This window comes from Hibiscus syriacus, unplaced genomic scaffold (genome assembly GCF_006381635.1).
Source record: "Hibiscus syriacus cultivar Baekdansim isolate YM2019G1 unplaced genomic scaffold, ASM638163v2 tig00004630_pilon, whole genome shotgun sequence".
In the NCBI taxonomy this organism is placed as follows: Eukaryota; Viridiplantae; Streptophyta; class Magnoliopsida; order Malvales; family Malvaceae; genus Hibiscus; species Hibiscus syriacus.
The window spans coordinates 17,560-37,548 of NW_024062021.1; the positions used below are offsets into that span (position 1 = coordinate 17,560).

Genomic DNA, 19,989 nt, shown 5'->3' on the forward strand with positions numbered 1-19,989 from the left:
TATGGATTTTTCCGATTCGTAGGATCTAGCGCTGCAGGAAAGCGTGATCGACAGACCCAGTAGTAGGCTTCCCTATCTGATTTCTCAGACTGTTACAGGTGTGTTTCCTGACAGTGTTATCTTATAGTTTTAAACTATATATCTGAACTGGTTTATATTATGAGAATATAACATATTTTATGAGAAAATATTCGGTGTTCTGAATAATGTTTATTTAATGTATGATTTACCGTATATTTCTGATATGGTTTATAGTTATAGTATTTTTGTACATGATTTCTAAATATGGAACATTTCCATATTTAATGGATTAATTACTGTTTTTACTCCAATGCATACATGTTTATTTTTGTCATTGGGAGTATGATTGAAGGAAGTATTGTCAGGTTCCTTTGCTGTGTGCGAAGGTAAGCCTTACAGTTTCTCAGGTCTCTTTGCTGTGTGCAAAGGTAAGCCTTATAGTTTCCCATGTCCCTTTGCTGTGTGCAAGGGTAAGCCTTACAGTTTTCCTAGGCTCCTCTGCTTTGTGCACATGTTAAACCTTACTGGTGTACAGGTGGTGTACGGTTCAGGTGAACCTACACATTTTGGTGATTGGATAGGGGTAGTGTGAATATTATTAAAATGTATTTGATAAATTGTTTTTTATCTGAATTATTTTGATATATATGTTTTTATACACTGTATAGGGCACACTGGGATTTTTAGCTCATTCCGTAGTTTTTACCCTTTTTCAGATAACAGCAGACAAGTAAGCTAGCATATTTGGCATCAGGGGAGATCAACTACTTTATTTTGTACGAACGTATATCTCTATATATTTTTCGGTTGTGTTTGGTGACATGTATTTTGTTATCGTTTTGGATATATTTGTATTATTGATATTTTGTTATGTATTACTTGTAATATTTTATAAGTTGTTTTAAATATATGAAAAAAAAATCTCTGAATGGGATATGTAACCACTTAGGTTTGAGTCTAACTTACAGACTGGGTCTGGGGGGTTACATCTATTGTCTTAAATATGATAGTTGTTTGATATTTTTAGATCAAATTTTATTATATCTCAACTAGTAGAGTAATATCCAACTCAGATCGTTGTTAATTTTTTAATGAAAATGGACGAATTTAGACCATAACGAATAATTGAGTGACCATTTTATAACTTTTAAAAGTCGAAGATTAATAAAATAACATTCTATAGTCAAATGATCATTTTGTAACTTTTAATAGTCAAGAGATTTAATAAAATAATTTCATATAGTCGGAGTACTATTTATGTATTTTACCCAATAATTAAATAAGGAACTGTCTTCCGCTCCTAATTTTTTTTATCAATCTAACATCCCTTTATTAATTGTTTCAACATTCTTTTCTTAATATGTATCGTGTTTTCAAAAGTTTAATTTATATTATGTACAGATAAATATCTGTAGCTAATTTAATAATATTTATTTAATTATTATAAAATAAAAATAATAAAATAAATTTTATTAAGATAATAGTCTTTATAACGTATCGTAATAATGTTTTGTTTAAATTAATAAATTAAATATATTTAAATTAAAAATTATTTTATACAAACTCATGAACGAGTAAGAATTGTGCGTCTCTTTATATGTTCCGCCAATAATACAATGATACGTGTATTTATAAAGTTTATTTAATTTAACATCAATTTACCGTTAGTTTTTTATACTTGAATTTTTTTTTTTACCGGCTAGTTATCTTCTTCGCTCTTCTCTAATTAATAATCTCTATTTATGAGTTAAATTTTGATGTTTCCATCGATTACATTGAAATCTTTCAACTTCGTATTTATGATTACGAAAGAAATTAGAAAGATCAGATCATGGAATGAATGTACTTTGGGAAATAGAATATCTGCAATCAAGACAAAACAAAAAACAATATCGTTTTATTATTAGTTGAAAATTTGCGTTTGCATTTCTTTTCTTCATTGATTTTGCCTTTTGCACCATCACTCTGATATTGTTGAAGTGCGTTAGCCTGCAATTCTTCTTCTTTCATTGAAAATGATTTTCTTCTTTTCTCCATGGACGTCCCTTTGCAGTTGTCCATGGACAAGACTGATGGTGCTGGTGCTTTGGTTAAAGCAAGTTCAGATAAAGTTAAAACCACACCTGCTGGAGAATACCTTACTGCTGCACTGAATGACTTCGATCCTGACCAATATGATAGCATTGCTGCGATTTCAGCAAACATGCTTTTGATGCTGGTAAGCTTAAGAAGTGTTTAATTGTTTGGTCTAAACTCTAAATGGCCAAGCTAGGATTTAGCACCAAAAAGGTCTAAAATTATGTGTTCTCACTGTAAAAGGGATAAAGTGGTTTTGCAATGTTTCATCTTTCTGGATGGGGTCTTTAGGAACACAACTTATGACTTTTCTTTTGCAATGTTTTGTTTATTCAAGCTTCTTTGTTTGGGATTTAGGGTTTGTTAAAATAAAAAGTGATGTTAACTTGTGTGTATTTAGATTTTTTAGCAGAAAAAGTTACATTTCTGTAATTCTATATCTATTTAGTGATCTTCTATCATTGGAAAATGCTGGATAGTCTTTGAGGAGTTCAAAAAATTTGTCTATTTTCTGAAGTCATGTATACTCTTTATCTTCAAACTCTTTTGCCGTTGAAAAGCTAGATTAATCCTATCTCAATCTTCCTATTGTTCAATGTTAAGTCACTTGAAATGGCCATCAATTTATGCAGATTGATTGTATGACTTGTTAAAATTCTGGTATATATTTGGTAAAATGGTGGAGATATACAAAATTTGACAGTTGCATTTATCTACAATGTTACAGGTCCTAGCAGCTGTCATTAAAGCAGGTGCTTCTAGAGAGCATGAAATACTTGCTGAAATTAGAGATGATGTTTTTGCTTTTATCCGGAAAATTGAACCAAAGAGAGTAATGGATACCATGCTTGTTTCCCGTGTTAGAATTTTATATATAAGGTCTTTGCTTGCTAGATCACCCGAGCTTCAGTCCATCAAGGTAACTATATACTGGATGCTTGTTTCTTACTCTCAACTGTCTATAGGTTCTTGTACCTTTATCTTGATGGATGCTAATTTCATCTTTCAATTTGTAGGTTTCCGCAGTTGAGTGCTTTCTAGAAAAGCCTAATTCAGCACGTAGTAGAAGTTCCAGTCGGAGTAGCAGTCCTGGAAGATATCTCGTGCGTTATGTTGATGAGAAGATCCAGGGCTTTAAAGTAAATATAAAGCCAGAAAAGAAATCAAAGTTGTCGTCGGTAGTTTCAAGAATCCGTGGACTTGATCAGGTATGTGTTACCATTAAGTGTTTGCTTCTTTTCGTTTACATGGGCTGGTAGAGAACCTAGCCCCTACTTGGTGGAAGCTTCTTATTGTTAATTGTTCTTAGAAAAAAATTCAGTAGTCACTACATGTGTCAAATCCTAGTGTATGAGAGACATTCATCTCGTTTATATGTTTCTTCATGTGACATGGTAACTATCAAAGTTAATTGTTTCTTAAGCAAGTCTACAATTAAATGCACAGAATACTCTGAGACATCAGCAGGTTACTGGTGGAAAGCTAAGAGAAGTACAAGAGGAGGCCAAAAGTTTTGCATTAGGAAACAAATCTCTTGCTGCTGTTTTTGTCCACACTCCTGCTGGTGAACTGCAGCCGCAAATTAGGTCCTTGCTTGCAGAAAATTTCGAGTTTCTTTCTATTACTGGGGATGAAGCATCTGGGGGAACCACTGGTCAGTTAGAGCTTCTTTCAACTGCTATTATGGATGGTTGGATGGCTGGACTTGGTGCTGCACTCCCTCCTAATACAGATGCTCTTGGTCAACTTTTATCGGAGTATGCAAAGCGAGTTTTTACTTCTCAATTGCAGCACTTGAAGGTATGCAATATACCTCAAGGATAACCCCTTTAGAGATCTTTCTGTAACTCGTATTATAACTATTTAATGTAGACATGAGTATTCCAAGTCTTGGATAAATATTTGGTTTTATTACTCAATCAAATGATTACCTTCTTTGTAGGAAAGTTTGGTTGATGGTGTTATATCCAAAATCTGAAATATCATAGTGATTACGTCAAAGCTTTACTTATCATGTCAAAAGAACCATACATGTCCCATTTCATTTTAGGTTCTAAAGGAATCAAGGGTGTTGTTGGTTCTATGCATTTGTTGATTCTGGAAACCTTTTTAGTTTACATGTGTCAGGTTCTTTGCTTTTGTTGTTTTGGTTGGAAGAATTGGGTGCAATGTTTAGCATGTAAGAATTCTTGAATCTTGATGTTGTTCCAAGAGGGTAAGCTAGTGAGACCTATATTTCCTTTTACTTTAAGGCTTAAGTTAGCTGTAAGTCAAAAGGATAACCCCTTTATGGGTGTAATCATTCAGCTTTTAGAGTTCATGGGGGAAAAGAGATTGTTTTATAGAAATCTTTTATCTACTATTATCTGATTCTCAATCTAACATAATGAATTCTTAACAACGAGTCAATATGCAGGACCTCACAAGTGTGTAAATCTCTAAGACTTCCCAGTTAGCTTTTCATTCAACAAATAATGATAAACAGTCGAGGGTGGACCTGCTATATCCATCTTTAACGACAAATAAAATATGTTTCATTACATCACAGGTTTTTGGGCCAGTTTTACAGAAAAACTAATAAAAATGACAGTTATTGAATTTTAGATTTGCTAGAAATCTGTTTCTTCCTCTTTCAATATTGTGATGTCATATTTGAAACTTTTAAATCGAAAAGATTCATTCACTGAAGATAAATTTTCTTTATATCTATTCTACTTATGACAGTATTTTAGCATTTCTATTCATCATTTTTGTTCTTAGAAACTGTTGAAATGGACTGAATTCTTGTATATTTATTCATAGGAGCGAAACAATAATATATACAAGGAGAAGACTTACTTTAGGGAACTTCTAAACTAGGCAACTAACTAATTCTAGGAAAAGAACTAATCCCTTAAGGTTAGGGATTTAAGATACTAGGATATTTAGAGAATCTTCAAATTAATTTCAAATAGTCCTCCTAATTTTAGTAAGTTGCTTTCTGACACTCCCCTCAAGCTAAGAAGTGGATATCATTCATTCTCAGCTTGCTTGCTAATATCTGAAAATACTTCCTAGGTAATCCTTTGGTGAGTATATTTGTTAGTTGATCTCCAATGGATACATAAGGAGTACAAATTAGGCCACTGTCCCGTTTTTCTTTTATGAATTGTTGTTTCTTTCTTTCGGGAAAGGGACTACTATGAGGGAGGTTTTTAATGAGGCCTCCTACTTTTATAAAAAAAAACGTTTGTCCGCTTCAATGTGCTTCGTTCTGTCATGTTGAACCAAATTATGTGCAATGTTGATGGCAGATTTATTATCACAATATAACCTCATTGGACCTTCCCACTTGACCTTCAAATCTTCCAAAATGATTTTAAGCCATAACAACTCACAAACTCCAAGAGTCATTGTCCTAAATTCAGCTTTTGCACTGGATCTAGCCACAACATTTTGTTTTTTGCTCCTAGGAAAGTGCAGTAACTTGAGGTTGACCTCCTATCGACTAAGGACCCTGCATAGTCTCTATTAGTATATGCTTCCAGAGTTAGTTTTTCATTTTTTAAACAAAATTCCTTTACATGGTGTACCTTTTAAGTACTGTTGGATTTGATTCACCACCCTTAGATGTGATTCTTTAGGGTTGTGCATGAATTGACTTACAACACCAACTGCACAGGCAATATCTAGTTTGGTATGTGACAAGTAGATAAGTTTTCTCACGAGCCTCTAATAGGAGCTTCCATCAACTGCTGCATCTTTTGTTGTATCTCCAAGCCTGTGATTAACCTCTATAGATGTTTCTATTGGTTTGCATCACAATTTGCCAGTCTCTGTCAACAAATCTAGGATATATATTTGCTGAGATATAAAGATCCTTTGCCGAGATGTGTCACTTCAATACCAAGGAAATATTTTAGTCTGCTAAGCTCCTTGACTTCAAACTCTCTTACTAAACACTTCTTTAAATTATCCATTCCTTCCAAATCATCTCTTGTAACTATAATGTCATATACATATACTAGTAAGGCACTTACTCCCCTTGAAGTTGAGTGTTTCACAAACAAAGTATGATCACCTTGACCCTGCCTATATTCCATCTTGAGCATTACTTTAGTAAACCTCCCAAACCAGGTTCTTGGGGACTGTTTTAGTCTATATAGAGCCTTTTTTAGCCTGCATACTATCTGACTGTTATTTGAACTAAATCCTTGTGGGATACTCATATATACTTCCTCCTTAAGATCCCCTTGTAAGAAGGTGTTCTTGATGTCAAACTATTGTAATTTTTGTCCTTGATTGGTAGCTAATGACAACAGTACTCTCATCGTGTTTGTCTTTACAATAGGAGCAAATGTCTCAAGATAGTCAATCCATAAGTTTGAGAGTACCCCTTAGCCATTAACCTCGCTTTATACCCCTCTAACGAACCATCTGACTTGAATTTTACTGTAAATACCCATCTACATCCCCCTATTTTCTTACCTTTTGGTAGCTTTACCGAGTCCCACATCTTGTTTTCATCTCAACCTGAATGGCATTCTTCCAATTCTTATCTTCTAATGTCTCAGATACATTTTTGGGAATAGAAAATGGAGTTTAGTCTAGTAAGGAAGGCTTTGTGGGTATAGGACAAGCTTCTATAGGACATGAATAAGTAAAAAGGATGTTTCGTGCAAGCTCTCGTTCCTTTTCTAATTGCAATAGGAAAGTCAAAATCCCTTTGATAAGAACTTTGATCATAATTTTCAGTGGTATTATTTTGATTAGAAATAGGTTTAGGTTCAACAATTACCTTGGGTTGTATAGGAGAAGATGATGATTGAACTTGCACTGGTGTCTTCTCATTGAATAAACCAGTAAGGGACGAGCAGTGTTCTCAACCCCTTGCTGTGGTCTGGGTGTAACATGCTCGGTCTGCTTGGATTGGATGAAAGTAGGTTGGGTTGGATCAGCTTGTTGGGTTGACTGATTGATAGGAAATTGATGTGTAGTTGGTTGATTATCAGAAATAGTTGCTAGAAAATCAAGGAGGAAAAAAATATTTGTCCTTATCTTCCTTGAATGAAATCTCCCCCTGAAGATAAGGACGAGTAAAGTAGTTTTCTTCTTCTACAAATGTGACATTATGAGAGAGAAATTGTGTTTTTGGTGGGAGGATGATAACATTTGTACCCCTTTTGAGTGGAAAAGTAGCCAACAAAAACACACTTTATAGCTCTTGGATAAAGTTTTCCTCTATTTTGAGAATGTATATATAAAAAGGTAACACAACCAAATATTTTTGGATTTAAGACTACTAGAGGTATTGAATTTATGAAAGAATTTTGTTAGGGTTTGTATAGGGCTTTGAGGCTTAAGGACCTTTGTAGGTAGTTTGTTTATCATGTAAGTGGCAGTTAAGACAACTCCCCCCAATATTGTTTAGGAACATTTTTATGGAACAAAAGAGCCCTTGTGATGGCAAGAATATGACCATTTTCTCTCTCGGTCATGCCATTCTGTTGAGGTGTATTGACACAATAAGACTCATGTATGATGCATTTTTCTTAGAAATAAGGTGAGAGGACTTGATTGAAGTAATCTCTGGCATTGTCAGATCGAAACCTCTTTATTTCATCCCAAATTGAGTTTTAATTATCTTGTAAAAGGTTTGGAAGAGCTCACATCAGATTTTTGTATTAGAAGGAATATCCAAGACACTCGGGTACAATCATCAATAAAGGAGACAAACCATCAGGCCCATATATGTGTGGAATAGTGGATAGCCCCCAAACATCGCTATGAATAAGAGTAAAAGGATTGGAGGTTCTTTTATTACTTACTAGAAAAGATGTGTGTTTATGTTTTGCAAGATCACAAATATCACAATGAAACTCTTCAACATTTAAACTTTTGAATTGAGAAGGAAACATAATTTTTAGATTTCTAAAAGATAGATAATCAAGGAGGAGGCGATGTAACTATATTTGGTTTTTATTGATTTTAGATTCTGAGAGAAGGGATAAGGGTGAGGAATTCAGGATACTAACTTGTCCATCAGGGTCTTCAAGATAACATAGGCCATTTATTACTTTAGCATGTCCAATCATCCTCCTCGTACCTTGTTCCTGAAATATACATCGAGTAGGATAGAAGAGTACACTATAATTAGTGTTTTTGGTGATTTTATGGATAGAGAGAAAATTAGTAAATAGTTTTGGTACATGAAGGAGAGAAAATTAGTAAATAGTTTTGGTACATGAAGGACATTTTTTAGTGCGAGGGTTTCACTTACAATAATATCCCCTTGACCAGCTACTGTATTAACAATGTCATATACTACTGTTACTTTTTTATTACTAGGGTAGGGAGTATAGGTGGTAAATCTGTGACAGACGTTTGTCATGTGGTGTATAGCCCATGAGTCAATTACCCAGGAACTTTGGATGAGTATATCCTAGGCTTTAGAGTTTTGAGAAGAGGATATACCTGAGAATGTCAGTGTACAAGTACCCGTTGAAGAAGGCTTCTCCATTGTCCCCAACAGATTTTTTAGTTTTTCGATTTATTCTCTGTTAAATTCAATAGGAGGTTCTAGAGGATCTTCTCCAGCCAGTTACTTTGTTGTATACGCTTGTCCTTGCCTATTTGATTGTCCACCTTTTTCTGAAAAACTTTTGTTTTTTGTGGCTTCCCATGAAGTTTCCAACACTTCTCTTTCGTGTGACGAGGTTTCTTGTAGTAGGTGCACCATAAGGTGTCTTTGTTTATTGGCCTTGTAAGTTATGTCTGCCTACTATATTCATTAATAGGCTGTTCCAAGCCAGGCCTCCTCTCAATTACAACTCTTGTGACTAAGGCTGAACTCTCCACTTGATTGTTCTCAATCATAACCCCTCTTCTTCCTTCTTTAGCACGAATAATTGCAATCGTTTCATATAGTGAGGGAAGATCCTTTTTTCCAAGAATTTGGTCTCTTACTGCATCAAATTCAACATTTAGTCCATTAAGAAAATCATAGATTCGATCTTTTTCGACAAAAATTTTCAGGAGTGTTGCATCTTCACTGCATCTCATCTGAATGCACTGGTAGTATAATTCATCTCTTTCCAAAGGCTTTGCAGTATATTGGAATATTCTGTGATTGATTTAATTCCATGCTTGGTAGATGAAATCTTAGTCTTGATTTCATAAATCCGGGCAGCATCTCGAATATAAGTCTGTTTAACAGCCTCCCATATTTCTTGGGCTGTGTTGAGAAACATGCATGTATCACTGATTTCTGGTGCCATGGAGTTCCATAACCAAGACATTACCATTGAGTCTTGTTCATCCCAAGCATCAAACTTAGGATCCCCTTCTTTAGGTCCAGTTTCGAGTAGATGACTCAACTTTCCTCTCCCCTTTAAGAAGGTATGAACTAGTTGAGACCACTTTAGGTTTTTTCCATTTAATCTGTAGGCTGCTTGTATATTCTGCATGCCACTAGTTGAATTTGAGTAATTCCCTTCATTCACTGGAGCTTCTGGAGTAGCCTCGGGGTTGCTGGTTTCATTGACTTCCACCATATTTCTTCATAGGAACGTTACACTAGTATATATAAGGAGAAGACTTACCTTAGGAAACTTCTAAACTAGGTAAGTAACTAATTCTAGGGAAAGAACTAATCCCTTAAAGTTAGGGATTTTGGATACTAAGATATTTACAAAATCTTCTAACTAATTTCAAACAAAGCTCTTGATTTTAAGAAGTTGCTTTCTGACAGAAACTGTTTCTTGGGGATTGCATATTTCTCTCTTTCCGATTCCCCCAACTCTCAGGAATGGATGCAGCGCTCTACAATCATTTTCTAGACAAAGTAGAAAGTTTTCATATTAATAGACAATTTAATAGTTATTATAGTCAAACTTTAGGCACATTGAATTACAATAGAAAAAGCTCATCGTGCTTTATTAGTTGCCTATACATGGTGCTACATGCCCTGTAAGTGTTTCTTGTATATTTTTTGGGACGGTGGCTGCAATTTTATTATCTCCTCCCCCACTATATATATATAATGAATGATAAAACCATTTGTGTGATTTAATAGACATTCCTAATGTTTTTTTTTCCTGTTAGGATATTGCTGGTACCCTAGCAACAGAAGAAGCTGATGACGTGGCTCAAGTGGCAAAGTTGCGTTCAGCTCTTGAATCTGTTGATCACAAACGAAGAAAGGTAAACCATCCTGCCTCTTTTTCGCTCCGTAAGTATCTTATAATTAGCTTGCCTGCATAGATTAGTTGTTTAATCCAAAGTTAATATTTTTGGTGTATTCATAGTGTGTACCAGTTCAATCATACTTTCTAGGGAAGCTTTAGTTTTATGCCATACTTCATCTATAGTCAAAATTCATCTTTATTACAAAGAAATCTTGAGAGTCGTGATTACTTAGCATATCTGTTGTGACTTCTTGACCAAGGCTCTGATTCGTTAGATGATCTTTTAGGTAGACCTTACTCTGTCATAATGTCATCAACTCTTATATCTGCTGAATAAAAAAACTTGTTCCCTGTGGACTAAAATTAGATTGCTTGATAGGTCAGGACAATGGATGATAGAATAAAAATACTTTCTTCTGGATGATGAATAATTATGACTTTTTTTTCTCAAAAAAAATAATTATGACTTTTCTGGTTTCTTTCTCTTCAAATATCGCTTTCCCCTTCGCCTTTCAGTCAATGATATTTTTCCTTTTATGGAAAGAGAAATTGCTTTCATGTTCAGTAAGAAGTCTGGATAGATGAATGATTCCTCTGTTTTGATCTCTTGTTCTGTAGCATTTAAATTTAAAATTCGTCAGTTTCCATTGTTTAGTGTATTATTGTGTGCTAGTTTTTATCTCTTTGATATATCTCCTTCGCGATTAAGACATTATTGGCCTGAGCTGAATTTTGCAAGAGGATATTATTAACTTAAATTTGCTAATGTTTTGTTTTTATCACAAGTTAGATGCTGACAGATTAGAGAAATATTTGCTTGTGCTTAGATTTTGCAACAAATGAGAAATGATGCTGCATTGCTAACATTGGAGAATGGCAGTTCGCCCATTCAGAATCCATCTACTGCAGCTGAAGATGCCCGTTTAGCATCCCTGATTTCTCTTGATAGCATATTGAAGCAAGTCAAGGTTTTACCTCTTCTCAAACTTATTGTCTACTTGACGATTTACTGTAGAATTAAAAAAAGAAAATAACGTTACACATATGTTGAACAGGATATAACGAGGCAATCCTCTGTAAGTAGCATGGGTAGAAGTAAGAAGAAAGCAATTTTAGCATCTCTAGATGAGCTGGGGGAACAAATGCCCTCTCTCCTTGACATTGATCATCCCTGCGCTCAGAGGCAAATTGCCAATGCTCGACGCCTGGTTGAGGTATGAAATTTTCTTTTGTATTTTCATAGCTGCAAAATTTATTCAATATATGCTTCCTTCTTAGGGATCAAAGGAATTATCCGGATTTGGTTGGTAATTCTGTTTGCATAGCTTTCCTATATGTTGATTTGGAGTCCGGGCAAATAGATATGCCTGGTGCCATAGTTATCCTAAAATGGCTAAAACATATGTTGTTGGTTTCCGGAAAGTTTGAAGTGTTCCCTATCAGCGTAGGTTCTTCTGAATGAGACATGCGATATGTGTATTTGGCTGCATAATGAGAACTCTTAGATCCTGAACTCTGGTAATAGGGCTATAAACAAAATTGACAAAACAACTTGCACCAAGTAAACTAACGAGTGCTGTAGATGGAAAGATGATTTCTTTATAATTTTATCTGTCCTTTTGACAATTGACTGACGAAGTGCTGCACTACATCTGATATTTTGTTGTGCGTGGCGTTTTTGGTGCTTCAATTGTTTTTCTCACTTGCTATTTAATCATCCATCCATGTACTTCTGAAGTGGATCCGTGAAGAAGATGATCAGGCACGTGAGATAGACCATGCTCAAAAGCCATCTACAGAAATGGGATCTGGTACTGAGACTGATGTTGCACAATGGAATGTCTTACAATTCAACACAGGCTCAACAACCCCATTTATCATCAAATGTGGAGCAAACTCGAATTCTGAACTGGTCATCAAGGCAGATGCAAAGGTTCAGGAGCCCAAAGGTGGTGAAATTGTGAGGGTTGTTCCAAGACCCTCAGTTTTAGAAAATATAAGCTTGGATGAAATTAAACAACTATTCTCCGAACTTCCCGAGGCTCTTAGCTTACTCGCCCTAGCTAGGACCACAGATGGCACCCAAGCTCGATATTCCAGATTGTATAGGACTTTGGCGATGAAGGTTCCATCGCTAAGGGATCTAGTTGGGAAGCTGGGAAAGGGGGGAGTATTGAAAGATGTGAAGTCGTGAAAGAAAAGGGGCATGTTGTTTTATTTTGTGACGTCTTTGGTTTTGGGGGGGGGTCCGTTTCTGTTTATGATATTTAGGAGGGATTGGCTTGTGTTTGGAGGGACAATGGGGTGTTGTAAACCTGTGATTTAACGTGCTTTGTAGGGCGGTTTTAGGGAGTATTGGAAGTTTGGCGCGCGGAACTGTTTGCATCACATCTGCCACTGTTGCGGTTGATTATAGCGGCAATTTTATGCAGGCATCAATCATTTGAGTACTCAATGTATGTATTAAGAGATAATCACAACACAGCAGAAAATTAATCCCCCCACCCAAATGAAAAATCAGCATAACTATAACGGACTTGATAAAATTTAAGGTAAAGAATGCAAAGAATTCCCTTTTTACTGAATCCTTTGATTATAAAAAATTGTAAAATAATTATTTGATTTAAAATATAATAAATTAATGATGTATTGTTATATAAGTTAATAAAAATGATATAATAATACATTTAATTAGACTTTTATAAATTGTTTAGTTTGATTTTAATACTTAAAATTAATCTTTAATATTATAATATATTTTTTGTTACCCTCTTGGTTCGAAGTTTTTGCTTTAATTAATCTTGATCGATTCGCATCACACATCTGAATTTGGTGAATGAGTATTTCAACAAAGATTTTCTGCATAACTCATCATTTAATACATATAGAATCATCATTTATTAAAAAAAAAAACTAGAAACTATCAAACCCAGAAATCCCCTTGATTCACTTCATGTTCAACGAGATTCTTAAATCACAGAACGACTAACAAGATATGGATTTATCATCTGAAACGAATATACTAAAATAGGACTGCAGATTTAACAGCCATATAGGATGCACAACTTTACTTCTCTATTGTATCCCCAACGCTAAGAACATACAAGATCATATCAAGTGGAACCAACAAACATTTGGTTTGACAACAAATTGGTCATCTAAATCCACTTTGTCATGCTCCAGAACTATAGAAGCATGACAAACCTCATGATAACCCTGGCAAATCTACTAGCAGACGACTTACATCTTCTCCTCTCTCTTCCCCTCTCTCTTCCCCACTTATCTAAGGCTGCAACATGACACGAAGGGTAGAGAATATATAAGGAATTTCTTCTCCCTTTTATAGAGAGAGGTGACCTAGGCTTGGGTCGGCATTCCTTTCTCTCCATCTCATCTATCTTCCTCATAAGATAAATGATCAAAATGCATACGTCAACGATTATATTAACATGTACAAGTAAATGACACGAGTGGTACAAAAAAAGAAACAGAAGCTCGTGATGGGGAATGGTGAAAGGTGGAAGACAACATGGGGAGACATATAAATGGTGACGAGAAAGGAAAGTGTACGTACGTCTAAAGTGTTTTAAAGGCGTTGCTAGGTTCCACAATATTAAACAGTTTATATGTTTCTATAGATATGTATATTGAACAGTTGTAACAAGTGATTCCATGTGCACAGTTACAGTAATTACAGGCGTCGTCCAAGTGTGTTGCTAAACGACACAAGGAAAGCAACATAACAGCTAATGCAACACCATCTTAAGCCCCCACCCCGACAATTATACAAAAAAACTTCAACATTTCAATTACGTGTTCATCGGCAATGTTGAGCATGGATTGCAATCTCAAGTTGCAGGATTTTCTAATGATGAAAAATGCCAATATTTATCAAATCTATATATTCTTTTGGAATATTACTCTTTTCTTTATTCAATCAACTTCTTTATTATTTATTCTTTCTCAAACAGATTTTGGTGTACCCGTCCTTTCATTTTTGTTTTTAATAGCAGAAAATATGGCAAATCCATAGGCTAAACAATTAAACAGATGATGATGTTTTTTTTATTTGTTTATTGGTGGTGTGCGTGTGCTGGAAGTGTGGACTGTTAAAATTCTCATGCTCGTAAATTGGCATATTATTATCTGTTTCATACTCAACTACTGCATGAAACACTTGCTGTGACATAATATGTATAATTTAATGAAGCATTGGACCCAACCGTGGGTGAGGATTGTAAGGTTAGGGTTGATGTGAGCAAATGAATTGCTTCTTATTTGAGCGGAGAAATACAAGTCCTTATTATTTGAGCGAAGAATTACAACTGATATAAAGACAGACAATAATTTAAGGACAGAGTCAAGATCTTAATTTAGGAAGGATAAAGTATATTTTTTTTTAAAATAACTCAGTCAATTTATAATTATCTTATAAATATTTACATTTTATATAGATATACTAAATTTTAAAAAAAATCTCTGCGGGGTTGGAGGGTTACAGCTAGGGATGTAAACGAGTCGAGTCGAGCTCGAGTATTGCTGAGCTCGACTCGACTCGAAAACTCTGAAATGAAGCTCGACTCGACTCAAACTCGAAATCTTGAACTGAAGCTCGTTAACAGCTCGAAAAGGCTCGAAATGAAAAAAAAATATTAAACTTAACTCGATTGAAGCCTCAGACTCGAACATGAACCTTAAATACATGAAATCTTACTGTATTTTTTAAAAAAATACATAAATATTAATATTATTAATAATTTTTAAAAATAAAATAAAATCTTAATATATTATATTTTTGAGCTGCTCACGAGCTTTTCGAGTCGAATATCGAGTATCTCGTTTCGGCTCGTTAAGAACTCGAGTCGAGTCCATTCGATCCGAGTATTTATCGAGCCTTGATCGAGTCGATCTCGAATAATTCGCGATCTGTCTCGTCTCATTTACAGCCCTAGTTGCAGCCCCTCCCATCATCAATGAGTTCATCCCTGCATTAATCGATAATATTTTTGAGAGAAAGGAGGAAAAAAGTGATATGAGAGAATATTACTATAGATCAAAGGTGAAAAAATGAAAGAGATAGAGTTTCTTTCTTTCAACCTTTTTTAAGGCTATAAATACCTAATTATAGAGTGATTGGTGTCGGGCTTCGAGTCATCATGTCTATTAATAGACTGATAAATTATGTATATATAATTGTCAACTATTAGATTTGATTCTGTCAAGCTCATGTCGAAGACTATGGATTATCAACTTAGTAATCCTATGAAAGATTATTCTAGAAATGATGTAATGTCAGGGTCGGCTATGAGGGGGTGTACCATGAGCAACCACTCAGGACGCCATCTTTTACCCTTATTTTTTATTATATTTTTTTTTTACTTTTATAGTTGAATCTTTTAATTTTTTAATTTTAACTTTATCTTTATAATTGAGACTCTTAAATTTTTTAATCTCGCTTTTTTATATTTATAAATGATGACCTTAAGTTTCTCAATATCACTTTATATCTTTATAATTGAGTTCCTAGTTTTAGGCCTAAAATTTTTTAATAACTTTTTACCTTTATAATTGATACAGAGTTGAGTAGTGTTTTCCTTGATTTGCATATTGAGATCGACATTTGCATGGCATTGTTGGGCATCAGCCAAAATGGGGACAGCCTTGCCCTCAGTCATTTTTTTTCTGCTGAAATTAAAATGCGCTTTCTCTGTCTTGAATCTTTGATGGTAACACCATGTACTTGACAGATTGATGATTCCATTCAGATCATCCAAAATATTGAATCCTCGTGCTAAAAATATAGCAAATTAGTTTCATTTCCATGTAAAAAAAAAGAACATCACAGTCGGCGCCCTATAAAAACATACATCATTTATTAGATACAAAGGATTGTTATTTGTAAAAGCATATGTTAATTTGCACAGCTAAAAAAAAGGGCCAAACTAAGAAAAAATAGGCAGAGGTTGGTAAACTTGAAAATTGAAATGGGAAAGCATCACTCAAGGTCACCTTGATCGGTAAAAGAAAATACTTAGCTCTTGACCAATATTTCCATCAGGATCAATCAAATGGAAAGATCAGGGCCGGCCCAATACATGTGCCAGATGGGTGACGGCCCAGGGCAACATGTAGGGCTGGGGCATCAGTTTTACTGTTTGGACCATTTCAAACAGGTTGGAGTCATGGACTTCGAGGATCCATCGCCCCAAATAACTCCACTCCGCGACTTTGCTTCTACGATATTCACTCTCACTTCCAGCTCGGAGTTGTCACCACTCCCCTCGTTCTGACCTTCGGAAGTCCCCAAGCAATCTCTATGTTCAGGCCCAACCAGAGCGTCTTTGAAAGATCTCGAGTCTTTTTTTGCCTCCCTTATCACTCACTTCTGTTTGCTGTTTGGCGATTGCACCTTCTCCAAACTATTTTGGTCAACTGCTAGAAAGACTCCAATCGAATAACCATCAATAACTCTATCGTGACCATCCTTAACTGTCTTCTTTGCTTCTGCCAGAGATTTGAATCGAACAAAAGAAAAAGTCATTCGCAAATGTTTCCTTATCCTGCTCTTATAAGCAACAAACACATCAGTCATTGTTCCATGGACTTCAAAGGCTGCTCTCAACGTTGAGTGGTATAATCTCTTACTGACGTTGTCCACAAACACGGTGTAACCCCTGCAGCGATGTTCCTCCACCCTAATCGTACTACAGCTCCCTCTACTCCTGGCTGACCTTTCACCTCCCATGTTTCTCTATACCGGGGAATAAGCTCTATCAACCTATCTACCTTAATTATTCCCCGCTATCCCACGCTATCTATCTCGATGCTTTTGCAAGATCTTAAAAGTGCTTTACATTATTTCTCCTTTAATCTTATCAATGCACAACTAATGTGTATTTTGTAATATATATCATGTCTCCCTATAGAACATCTATGCATTTATTTTATAATTTAATGTTGCATTGTTCCCATTTAAATTAGTGAAGCATGTAAGAATAAAAATGCACGAAGGCATTGCTTTAGGTGATATTTGTAGCCTTGTAGGTTTTGGTTTGTATTAGTATGGTATTGTTTGACTATAATTTCTATTACATTTTTGTTTTAAAAAAATTATTTATGTTTTTTCTATTATACGGTACAAGTATAGGGGTATAAAATTATTATCTCGCACAGGGCATTAAAACTCATTGGACCGGCTCTGGGAAAGATTCAGAATCAACTGAACCACGAACACTTTCAAAATTGGCCCTCAGGTACATAAGTTCATCGTCAACTCATTAGCTTTAAAGCATCCATATCAGCTTTCGATGGCTTCCACTTCACTGCGAACCCTACTTTCCTTCCATTACAGTATATAGTCCACAGCGGCATTGACAAAACCGACTCTGAATTGCCTGAAGTGGTGCACTCTAGCGCCACTCGGAGGATACCGCCTTGCATTTCCCTTGCCAAAGCGGATGTAGTGATTCCGAATTCAAGGAGAATCAGATCGTTTTTGGATTTGGGGTTTGCTTGGATACAAAAGATGGTTTTTCCTCTACGATAACCAAAGATGGTGCCTGTAATGACGCTAGAAGCATATACAGGTGGTGGATTGATTTCACGACGTTCATCGATGAAGGCACGGTTGCAGCTTGGGAGGAGGAGTTTCATAAGGGAACGAAGAAGCCGCCATGATCGGACTTGTTTCTGGCAGTCGACAGAAGTAACACCGTTTGTTAGATGGGTGGTGGTGGTGGCACTGATTGTTAGACACGACATGTTAATTTTGCATTTGCTTTTCAATAAGGTAAAAAGGCTTGGCTCGTGGATTGTTGCAGATGGTTGAGGCCTTTTTATAGGAAAGGATCGGTGAGATTATGTTTTCTAAGCTTCTTTATTTTTGGTTCAAAGCAAGCCCAAATAGTATTTATTTTAGTGCACCAAAAATTAGATCGTTTCTTTTGTTTCATATTTTTTTAAATAATTTGAAGTGATTAATAGATTTAACTATCTAACACCCTGAAACCCGGGTTAGTAGTTTGGGTCAACCCGAGACCCAAAGTTGAGCCCAAAAGGACCTTATAAAATAACTAGAGCAGTTTTATGTTAGCGGGCTTGTGTTGGGGACAAAAAGATTGGGTGATAGGTGATTTATGTAAGAGAAAGTACAGGGGTTAATAGTGCAAAATTTCCATTATTTTTTTAAGCTGAAAACCCTTCCCTTTTTATATCATGTTTACGTGAACCTGATGCGATCATGCCAAGGACCAAACTTCTTCAACACATGATCACTTCATGGACGTTCTGCCTTGTTGATTCTAAGGGAGTCTTACCTTATTTTATTATTTATTTACTCATTTATGCATTACATGTCACGTGAATATGTTTATCTTATTCTTAATTTTTGCTTGAATATTATATGCTGTCATTTATATATGTATAATATATGATATTCATGCATGACTTATTAATTCACATCTTTATATAACTCATTCAATGCATATGCATTCATAGTTAGCTCATTTTCATTATTAACATAGGTGGAAGCATGCATTCATAATTATCATAGCTCAATTCCTATCTAATTATTTGTTTACATACTTTGTCTAGGTTCATTGGATGCTAAGAAGACTAAAGGCAATTGAAGAGTTGGTTGGACAGTTCACGTCAGTCAGATTGATCTACATTTTTGAACATGTTCCAAACATATTTTAGTGATGAAGTCTTCTTAACATTTAATCCCCTATCTCGTAGCTTTCCAACTCATTTTGAATCATATAAATCCGATATCGGGAGCTTGAGATATGCCCAGATTACTTAAGACAGTGCAGGCTGGAAATTAATACGAGATTTGCAATCATTCATCTCCTTCAAAGGACTTATGCATGGGAGGAATTAATGAAGAAATACATGGACGATAAAAGAATATTAAAATGAATCAGAACATTGGTGAGGAGGTGCAAGGATTTTTTTAAAGACTTTTAAATTCATCCATTTATGCATATTCATGCAAGAAGCCAAATAGTCATGTTCACACAAGGGGGGAGAATTTCAGCCAAGATACATTCATGAACATTCATCCATAGAAGACAAATCAACAAGTTCACACAAGGTGGGATGAATTTGGCCAAAGGATGTATTCCATTAAAAGATGAACATCCATTCATCAAAATTCATTCACCTAAGCCATGCTTTGTATCTACATAAAGTATGAACATTCATCCATGAATGTTCACTCTTTAAAGCTTGTATGTGTATCCTAGGAATACTTAGGCCTATAAATAGTTTAGCTTTCATTTTGTAAACGAATTCACTTTGTTTAATCAAATATTTGTGAGAGTTTCTCTCTTTAGTTCTTAAGTGAACTTTATCGACTTATCAAGCTTATGCTTGTGGCGCCAACCCCTTTCTTTTCACCTTGATACTTCTGGTTCCTATCTTTTTATAGATAGTGGGTCAAATTACTTAATACCACCCCTTGAAGAAGTAATATAAAGTCTGGGTCTTTGCTCTCTATAGCATTGGTTCTTCTTTGAGTCTTCTTCAAGATACTATCCTCACTACCATCCTTTTGTTTCATCGCCATAACCATAGTCATTTCAATCATCTTCTGCTTCCATCACTCATTTCAAACAGCCCTCCTATTCACCCATACCTTTACCACCCTTAACCATTATGTTTTGAGCCATTCACTTTATAGGTTGTTTTGCTTCCTTCCTAGATCCACAATCATTTGTTAAGGCAT

General features: G+C 35.2%; 1 protein-coding gene and 1 pseudogene across 1 annotated transcript; one reads left to right on the plus strand and one right to left on the minus strand.

The window, feature by feature from the left end:
* Positions 1–2,056: 2,056 nt before the first annotated feature.
* LOC120196300 (kinesin-like protein KIN-14B) lies at positions 2,057–12,617 on the plus strand. The gene is made up of 8 exons (XM_039198136.1): positions 2,057–2,239; positions 2,825–3,016; positions 3,114–3,305; positions 3,544–3,897; positions 10,180–10,278; positions 11,090–11,230; positions 11,318–11,476; positions 12,001–12,617. Exons 1-8 carry the CDS (start codon positions 2,057–2,059, stop codon positions 12,454–12,456), a joined length of 1,776 nt encoding a protein of 591 aa, XP_039054067.1. The 3' UTR covers positions 12,457–12,617.
* Positions 12,618–16,267: 3,650 nt separating this feature from the next.
* Positions 16,268–18,023, minus strand: LOC120196290 (annotated as a pseudogene).
* Between the last annotated feature and the right edge of the window lie 1,966 nt (positions 18,024–19,989).

Bases quoted from the DNA above. Each gene is read 5' to 3' on its own strand.
- LOC120196300 (XM_039198136.1), top strand. From the start codon at position 2,057: ATGGACGTCCCTTTGCAGTTGTCCATGGACAAGACTGATGGTGCTGGT. The intron at 3,017-3,113 runs GTAACTATATAC...TTCAATTTGTAG, and splicing joins CCGAGCTTCAGTCCATCAAG to GTTTCCGCAGTTGAGTGCTT. The intron at 11,231-11,317 runs GTTTTACCTCTT...TATGTTGAACAG, and splicing joins GCATATTGAAGCAAGTCAAG to GATATAACGAGGCAATCCTC.